This window comes from Aythya fuligula, chromosome 4, assembly GCF_009819795.1.
Source record: "Aythya fuligula isolate bAytFul2 chromosome 4, bAytFul2.pri, whole genome shotgun sequence".
Lineage (NCBI taxonomy): Eukaryota > Metazoa > Chordata > Aves > Anseriformes > Anatidae > Aythya > Aythya fuligula.
Window position 1 is genome coordinate 17659966 of NC_045562.1, and position 10001 is coordinate 17669966.

Below are 10001 nucleotides of genomic sequence, written 5' to 3' on the forward strand. Positions count from 1 at the left end.
TAACACGTTAGCACCAGTGTAGTCCTACCTTATGTGGCCTTACTAAAGGAATATATGGTTTTCTCTGTGCTCTATATTCCAAGTTCTGTTTTTGTAAATTAAGTAGATATCACCAGTATAAATGTAACGTAAGGTGAATTACAATAAAATTTTCTGATTTTGCTACATATAGTATACTACATGTGTGCTGTTGTATTTCATGCAAAATAAAGGATATCATATGTATTATTACCATTTGAGAACTACCTATTTTAGACCTGTGAAATTAAGTTCTACTTTTCATGTTTTATTATTCTTGAGTGCTTAAGTGTGAAAGCTTATTTTAAAAGTTTACTTGATTTTCCTAATCCCAAGTTTCTCAAGTTTAAATTTCTGTGTTTATTTTTCTTCTGCTCTTTTCTTTATGTAGATGAATTCAAGCGTGCTGTGTATGTAGCCACAGGTGTGAAGCTTTCACCACATTTGGTGAACACAGTGTTCAAGATTTTTGATGTCGACAGAGATGACCAATTGAGTTACAAAGAATTTATCGGCATTATGAAAGATAGACTTAATCGAGGGTTTAGGGTAAGGATTTTAATTTTTGTAATTACCTTAATTGACTTCACTACTTACTTACTTTGTGATCTGAAGCATCAATATGTTGCAAACCAAATGTTTGTATGTTTAAACATATGTTAGAGAAATCCTGAAGCAGTCAAACAAATCAGATCGGAGATGATCAATCCACTGCATACTGTATTTTTTTCTGTATCATTCAACTGATTGATTAGCATCAGGAGTTTTAACAAGGGTATTAATTACACCTGGGTTTTTTTCAGGAAAGAGAGTTTGTCTCTCTAACTTGGGCAGTTTAGTTAAAGGTCCATCAGCTGTTTTAAAACATTTAAAATACCAAGTGTTGACAATGAGCGTTGGAAAGAGTTGCAGCATATGATAGTTTAAATTTTCAAATAAAGAATTAGTGAAGTTACACTGAACAAACACTATATTTTGCTTCAAAGTTGCTTTTGATAATTTAAACCTGTAGCTAACATATTAAATTACAAGAAGCTAGAGGGCAGGAAATTACTTGCAGAAAATTTTCCTAGGGAACAAGCTTGTAAATCACACATAGAACTTTGTCCTTTAGGTGAATGTATAGGCCTTACTGCCCTCTTCAGGTTCAGTGTAGTATAATACACTGTAGCAATTGTAAAGTAGCAGAAAAAAATTAAATTAGAGTATGATCAATAACAGTTGTATTGTTTTCTTCATATAACAGGTGTTAACATTTTCAACCAAGTGTAAAATTCTGTTTTTACCTACAACCTAATCCCTTAGGCATAAATTCTGAACTTTAACCTCTCTGCAAGGAGTGTATAATGGTTTCTAAATTCACATTTTGGTATATTATTTCTGTAATGTAATTTTAGTCATTTTTAATTAGGTTTCTAAATGCAATTTTAGAACTTTCTGTGATGTTGGGTCTAATAGGTTACTTGTTATTTTTGTAATATGACCTAATGTAAAAGTGTGGATAACAACCACTACATTTGTGATGAGCTTATTTTCTTGTTGGTCCTCAAATCCTTTATGGTGTGGGAATGATGACTGTTTCATAACCGTTTCAAGATGTTCAGCTATATGTTTTAATTGTTTACTAAATGTAAATGTGCAGTGTATGTTAATTTAACCAGAGCACAGTCTGCTTACTAAGCAATTCTTGTAAGTGTTTTACATGTTTCTATTTCACAAAATGCATGACAGAAATCACATATAATTCTTGAGTGTCATCCAGCACTATTTAAACTTATGCATGTGCCTTTCTTTTGCTGAGACCACTTGAAAATGTTCTAGTAGACACTATAAAAACTATGAGGGATAGGCAATGATGTTTAGACAAATAGCACCTTCATTCATAAATGTTGAGTCTAGTTTTAATTAGATATTGGTATCTCCTGGATTGTGTAGAAGATCATGATTTGGTCCTATAGCTCAGTGACCAAAAATACTATATATATATATATATACTTACATGCAGATTTGATAGATTATTCAGGGGAAAAAAGAAAAAGAAAAAAACCTTTCTTTTCACTGGTCAGTAGTACTCCAAGACAGCTACAGTACCTAACTTGTTGGTTAACCACTTCAAGAAAGGTTTTGTAAGCATCACACAAATCTGATTTTTCTGGGTGTGTGGATAGTGGTCTACGATGTGAAAACTCTGCACAAATCCTCCTTTTAAGTTTAGTAACATCTCCTTCCCCCGTATTGTTTTGGAAGGGGAACAAGAAGAAACATAAGAACCTACTGTCCAGAACCGATTGGTGGAAAGTGTTATGGAGTGCTTCCTATTGTTTGTACATTTAAAGTTGTACACTATTTAGTGTGATCAGACCAAGTAAAAATTTACTTTTTAGCTCCTACACTGTTGTAGGCTCAAACATTGTCTTGTGCTAAATCAAAACTAACAAGTCACTAATCTTTTCTTTGTTAATAACTATGTTTTGAAACTATATGAAGATTTGGTCAGTTCATTGTACAGATCAAAGAACATTATAGCTTCCGCTTATGTAGTAGTTTGTAGCTCCGTGGAAATCCTTGCCTTGTCAAATTTTAACCTGTGTTATCAAGTGTAAATGCCTGATTTTAATATTCAGTATCTTACAATTAATGCCTGCCCAAGTCAGTGTAGTTCCTGATTATCATTCTAAAAACATCTCAAAATAGCAGATTAAAACAGACCTATAATGTGAAGTGTGATTTCACAGTTAGCAATTTCTACTTAGTAATTCTACTTTTTTTTAAAGTAGCTTTATGAAAACGTTTGCCCAGAAGAATCTTGAGCATATTACAAATCTTGTTACTAGAACCAAGTATTACAAAAAAAAAGGGCATTCGTAATTATATAATGCAACTAAAGTAAAGGCACTTAAAGCAAGAGCAAAGAGTTACTCAAGTGTGATGAAACTGGAATTCTGAAAGGTCTGTGTCCTATTTGTCCTATTTAAAAACTGAGCCATAAATTTTTGAACTTGATGTCAGGTGCTACCCCTTATAGAAACATTATAAATGTTCATTTTAACATGTATTTGAAGTATGGTTTTGAGAAAACAAAATCTTAAAGAGTTTATCAAATGAAATTTCTCTCTTTTTGGAACACAGTATCATAATCTGAGACTTTTTATGGTTTTACTATTTTGAAGCACACTAGTATATAATCTGCCATCAAGTGGTCAGTTAGAGTATTGCCATAAACTTAAAATGAAAAGCTTCTTTTCTGATTGCTGTTTGGTTTAAAAGTTATTTCCTTTTTTTTTTTTTTTTGTTTAAAAATATCCAAGTAGATTCCCCTTCCTTTATAAATTAAATTTTTAAACTGAAAGATTCAGTCCTTGATGACTAAATGATAAAGGTTTTACCTAACAAATACAATACTGTATCTTCTAGCTATTCGTCACTTAAAGCCATTTTTTTTTTGTATTTTCATGATACTGTTGTCTTATGCTTAACTGGCTGCCTTCACATGTTGTCTGCATCTGCGCACTTCTCCATCTTCTGCTCCACAGGGCTACAAACCTATACAGAGGTATACTACTTTCAAATCCTGCGTGAGGAAGGAACTCTATAGCAGATAAATTACGGTATGTGTTAGCTGCCCAGTCTGAGTGTGCTGGCATGCTTGCAGGAATGGCTGAATGTTAAACTGTCACTGCGTTGTTTCCCATTTCAGAACTCAGGAGTTAAGTTATCTGATTGTAAGCAATGTAGTAGCTCCAAACGTCATGTTGTGTTTTTGACTGAAGTGGTAGGATTTTATTCTGGAGTTGGCAATAACTAATTCATGCTGTCAATGTTTTGTAAGCCAATTGCAACTTTGTGCTATGTTTGGAATAGGGAAAACCATTCTTTCCTAGTTTCTGTTACTGTTTTCTGTCTGTCCTGTGATCATCTTTTCAGTAATTTCTCAGGTACGTAGAGCTAATAAATATTTACCAAGCAAATTTTTCTCTCTGAGGGCCAATAAGTAACTTGATTCTTCTTTGATTTATACAGTTGCTTTTGAAAACAAAAATGTGGTTTGGGCACAATTTATTCTACATCAGAAGTGTTCAAAAATAGGCACTGTGACCGCACATGACCACCATGGCTGTTTCTGTGTATCCACCACATGAATATTCATTCTTACAATTAAATTGTATTGTGAAGTGTAAAAAATGCAGTTTAAATATTCTGGAGACATATTGCAAAACCACTCTGGACACAGCAGAAATGTTTGTTTGAATCTTAAACTCCCTTGCATTAGGCAAGAGTTTGCTCCTTTGCAATTGATGGTTTTGGTGCCAGCACCTTTTTCCTGTTTATGTTTATAGGCTTTGCAGCAGTTGCTAATGAAGAACATTAGCAGCAGCTAATATAGGTCCCAGATTTATTATTTTGCAATGGGGAGGAACAAAGAGATGTACCAAACAAAACCCCATAGCCAGTGGTGTGTGAGTGAACCAGTGGAGTAGCCAATGCATCTCACGTGCTTTTGACTCGGATGTTTTGACTATGGCTCCCCCAATGTTTTAAATTCTGAGGAATAATATTAAGCTGAGATTTCTCATCTAATTGATCTTTAAAGATCAATTGAAGATATCAAGAAGACATGTCTGGATGTCTCAGGTTTAAATATTTCTTCCCTAACTTTTAAACAGGCAGGAAAGCAAACAATATAGGTTCATTCATTAGGATTTCCTTGGATCCTGTTTATCAGAGGTGGTGGCTGGCTTCCAGCACAGTGGAAAATCAAGTCTTTAAGAATGAGAGGTGTGGTCCATTTACTTGTACTGGTAGCCCACCAGCTCACCAGTCCCTCAGATGTTTTTCTTTTGTAGATGCCTGTGCAAGATAGGGAAGGGAGAGAGAATAATACTTAAACTACTGACACATCCCCATGGCATGTGTCCCAAGCTGTCGTCTTTAGTACTTTTTGTACTTTTTTCTTTTTCCAATGAAGCGTCACATCTTTTGAGAAGGATGCTTTTTTGAAATGCAGTATTACTATTACTAGCTAGCTTGGGGCATATCCAGGTTTGTGCAGCTGATTTGTCTTCACAGAAGAACATGAGTTCCATTTCATCTGCATACACGATACTGTTACATTAGAATAATAATAACCATAGGATTATTTCTTTATTATTTTGATTAATTGTTAACATATAGTTAGTATAACCTAAATATTGAAACATTTTACTAGTACGTAAGGAACAAAAAAGGAGAATTGATCTTAACAAAGTGTCAGTTTTCTCCAGTTTCTCTATTATAGCTATAATGTAGCTATATTATGTAGCTATAAATAGCTAATGAAATACTTGGATTACTAAAATGTTGGTTTAGCTCAACAATCACGTAAGAGGAAATTTGTAGCTTCAGGTAAAATGAGTGTAACTTAATCTCTTTTAAACTTTGACTCTTTCAGAATTTCTTTTCTTATTTTCCCATATCTTTAAATATCATGCTGTGTCTTTTTGTCCCCACTAATTCTGCCATTGATTAGGTTGTTTTTGTTGTTGTTGTTGTTTGTTGTTGTTTTTTTTGTTTGTTTGTTTGTTTGTTTTTACATTTTACATTACCAGGTACAATCTGCATTGTAATTGCACAAGTGTTGTTTAAACTCTGAACTTGTCAAGATAGCGAGCTGCTGTTACAGGACATAGGCAAAACATTATACATTCACGATGCTTTCCTGATACCTTCAGTATGTGGTTATGTGGCTGACTGGAGCAAAATGAAGTGACACAAAAGAATCCAATGTCTAATCATCATGCCTAATAAAATCAGTTTAGTGGCAAAAACAGAGACTGTGATAAATGCATCAAGTTTACATACCTAGACATCTTGACAGAGTCTGAATTCAGACAATAAATTGAGTGTTAAGATAGAGTAAACTCTAAGAAGAAAACATATATTAACATATACAGATATTTGCACACGTACACGGTGGAGATATATAAAGGGAGATTTTATCTGTATTTTGTCTGTATAAAGTCACTCTAAAGGGAAATTTTTGAAGTTGAATAATGGAATAATGGAATAAATGGAATAATGAGTAAGAGTACACACTGGGAGACAGCACGGAGAAAACAAAGTCATTCCATGTGCAGTTCCATGATCACAGGCAGCCTCATGATAGTAGTGTAGAGATGCTGGTTAATTTAGCCTGCTCTTGCCACCTGGAACTCCTGAGTGATGGAATACTTCTGGTATCAAAAGCTTGCTTGTGTAGGACTATATCAGATGCACATTCCTTGTGCAGTGAAGAATGTGGTATAAGCCTCATACGTGTAAAATTCCTTCTTCCCTACAGACATGTTGGTCAGCCACTGCTCATCACTTGAGTAACTGCTCCTTGTCTCTTGTGGTAGATTACGTTAACATCTAGTTGTTAGCTCTTCTGAGCTCCTTTTGTGTAAAATGTTACATAGCTTATAATTTGATGTTATAAGTATGTCTTAAAGATAGTTACAAACTTTTGTGATGGAAACTTTAGTCAAAATATTTAAGAAGTGGTTTAGAGTTAGCTACTGGGGAGAAAGTAAATTTGTCTTTGCTATGCAGTGTGAGGTGAAAGTGAACGAAAAAGAATTATTTTCTATTTTGTTTTTAAATGGAAAAGAGAATGAAGACTGATTCGTTGGGGATTTGAAATTGTAAAGTTTCAATTGTTAATTAAATTCCAGTCTGATGTACAATTTCTGATGTACAGAATGGAACAAAACGCAGAACACAAATTATGCGAAGTACAAAAATCTGCTGCAACCGCATCCCAAGATTAGATACAGTGTGGTTTCACTGAATTTTACTTTGTTCCAAATGTAAATGTAAAGATTATTGTGCTTCGATATACTTTCTGCGGTAAACTTAGAACTCTGATGAAAAAAATGCAGATTTTTGGCATACTTACCACTGATTATACCACAGTTTGAACTGGCACCCTGAAATGGGATAAACAGTTCATTGTGCTGAACTGTGCATCTCTCTAAATTGCACAAATGCCATTTGCTTCACAGCGTAAAGAATGTTATACCCTTATAATAAACAATGAAAACCTGTCCTTGGGGATTAATTATACAAGCTCCCTGTGATCTAAAGAGCTGACAATGTTGTTGGAGAGCTTGTCTTTCTACATTGTTCTTGCTGCAGGGCACAGAACCTGGCTTGGCATCAGCAGGTGTACTGATTTGTATGTACTGTAGGGAGAACAGGAAAAAAAACTTTACTAAAGAATGGATGAGTAGAGTTGAGAGGAGGACTGTACTTTAAACGTGTTAAGAAAAGGCTATCCATTAAATTTTTAACAAAACCTTTCCAGAGTTAATTAGAATCACAGCATCACAGAATGGTTTGGATAGGAAGGGACTTTAAAGCCCACCCAGTTCCAACCCCCTGCCGTGGGCAGGGACACCTCCCACAGCCCCTTCCAGCCTGGCCTGGAGCACCTCCAGGGATGGGGCATCCACAGCTCCTCTGGGCAACTCGTGCCAGTGCCTCACTGCCATATAGTAAAGAATTTCCTCCTTACATCCTTACATCTAATCTTCTTTTAGTTTAAAACCATTATTCTTTCTCCTATCACTGCAGTCCCTGGCAAAGAGTCCCTCTCCATCTTTCTTTTCATTTCTGAAGCAGGATGCTAGAGGCCAACTACATCAGGAATTCTAATCCATTCAAACATGCTGTTTGATAAACTGTTTCTGTATTCAGTAACTGTAATAGGTATTTAAGCTGTTAATTCTGATTGTATTGACTTTTACAGTATTGGCATAAATACTCTGTCACAATTGTAAAACTAGAAATGGAGATGTATATCCCAATGATTTATTCAATACCTTAAGATTTTTGAATTACAAAAACTGTTTGTTAGATTATCTGAATTTTGTGGGGTTTTACATTTTCTAATTAAGTGTTTTTTTTTGGTTTTTTTTAGGAAGTAATAGTAGGTAAAACAGAAATGGGAATGGTTGGGGAAGGAAATTTCATTTTGAGAAAGATGTGAAAGACTTAAGCATGAATTTAGAACCTCCGTTTTATTCATACTTCAAAAATAAATTACTATCTTCGGTCTTCTGGTTTGTCATGTAGTTAATACTTCAAAAGCTGTTAGTTTCCATACTTTACTAATATACAATAGTTGAATACCTTTATCAGAAGAGAGAACTTCTAAAAATAAAAAATAAAAACAGAAGTAGCCTGGTGCTAAACTCATCTCCAAAGCAGAAGTAAGAAGTGTGGGATAGCCACACCTTAGTCACTTTGACTTCTGTAACTGCCAGTTACATTTGTAGACTTGGTACTAAAAACCCTTAGTAGACCTGAGTAGACCCTTAAAAACTTCTCTGGATACAGTGGGAGGAAAATATTCCACTGGAATAGGAAGATATCAGAAAGCAATGTGACAAGATGTTTCTTCTGTAAGTTTAGTACACTGAGAGTAGATACAACAAAAATGTATACATTTAGAAGTAGGTGAACAGTTCGTGTAGTTTAGCATTTCTCTTACAGATTTTCATGAACATTTCTCTGAATCTGTTTAATAAAATAAAAAGTAAATGCATATCTTAAAGCACCAGTTAATCAACTGAATGTGCTTTTGTTAAATAATGCAATGCATTGTACAAGTAATGTATTTTTAAATAAAATTGACCATAAATTACATATTAATATAAGTATTATTTCTAATATTTCATTTAAAGTCTGGGATATATACTGCTGTGGATTGGATTGTTTTCTGAGTATTTACAACTTCTGCATAATACTTTATGATTTTAATTATACACCACGAGTAATAAGAATAGTAATAACGATATTTGGGAATATAGGTTTCATTCTGTAATGGGTGGTATTGTGCGATGGCATGATATTTTTCACAACTTCAGTTAGATAACCAAAACAAGCAGTCTCTCACCTTGACTCTGTAACCATTTTCCTGTAGATGCTGAGGGATTACAATTGAAAATTACTTGAAAATGCTTCTGACTCATCAACAGTTGTTCCTCCCTTAGCTTCTTTCCCCAGTTGCTATCCTGCTCTGTCTTTGTGTACACACTATCAAAACAGGCTTGTGAAATTAGGTATAGTGGAAGAAATAAGGATGCCTGCAAACAGCATACAGGCTATTTAGTCTCCCAGGACAGGCTTTGGCCATTATTCCTCTCCATTCAATGGGCACTTGAGCTACAATGCAGTTTAGGTTTAAGGTAACCTAGTATAAAGAAGCTTTCATATCATCTACCTTTTGTTGTATTTGGCTTTTGTTAATCCCTCAGTTTCATGAACATGAATAGCTATGTTCATGCTAGAGGTGAACTTTTTTGGTGCAGTGTCAACATGAAGAAGGAAGAAACAAAACTATATAGAGAGTAGGAGACACATCTGAATGAATAGGAATAGTCCTTTACTACAGCTTTTAATATAAATAGGCTTTGGTTGAATGCTGTGTGCTGTGAGGTGAGGATGTTTTCTGAAATCTTACCCTACCTAAAAGTTTATAACCCTCATTTTAGGTACTTTTGAGCCATAAAAGTATTTGATCTTTCATTATTTTAATATTAAATCATATATCTGGTTTGTATGAGTCTGAGTAAAATTTAATGTAGTATCAGAGCAAAAAACATCTTTTTTCAGTTCTGTTTTCACTTTTCACAGGAGAGTCCGAAGTCTGGTTGGAAGGAATATTATTCTTGCGTGATGACTGTAACCAGTGAACATCTCAGAGATCTATGGAAGCAATTTCGGAGACGAGATATGCTAAGATAAAGAAAGAAATAAGGATTATGTGCACTGGCTAGAATTATATTTATTCCTATAAATTCTGGATGAAGAACAAGCTAACCCGGGTGAATTGTGAATCTTCAGCTGTGTTAGAAAACAGAGGACAACTTTTCCACTAAAAGTACTGGTTATGAACCCTTACAACCAGTTTTCAGTGTGTATTTATTTAAATGACAAACTATCCTCTGATTGGCAGAAGTCTT

General features: G+C 34.4%; 1 protein-coding gene across 1 annotated transcript in view; it reads left to right on the plus strand.

Moving 5' to 3' along the window:
* The window catches only part of MICU3 (mitochondrial calcium uptake family member 3), a gene marked incomplete at its 5' end in the record, with an annotated part of 45624 nt that extends 35623 nt beyond the window's left edge, over positions 1–10001 (plus strand). Inside the window, 3 exons of the mRNA XM_032186226.1 lie at positions 410–567; positions 3552–3626; positions 9673–10001. Of these exons, the coding sequence (XP_032042117.1) occupies positions 410–567; positions 3552–3620 (227 nt within the window). The remainder of the gene's footprint in view (positions 1–409; positions 568–3551; positions 3627–9672) is intronic.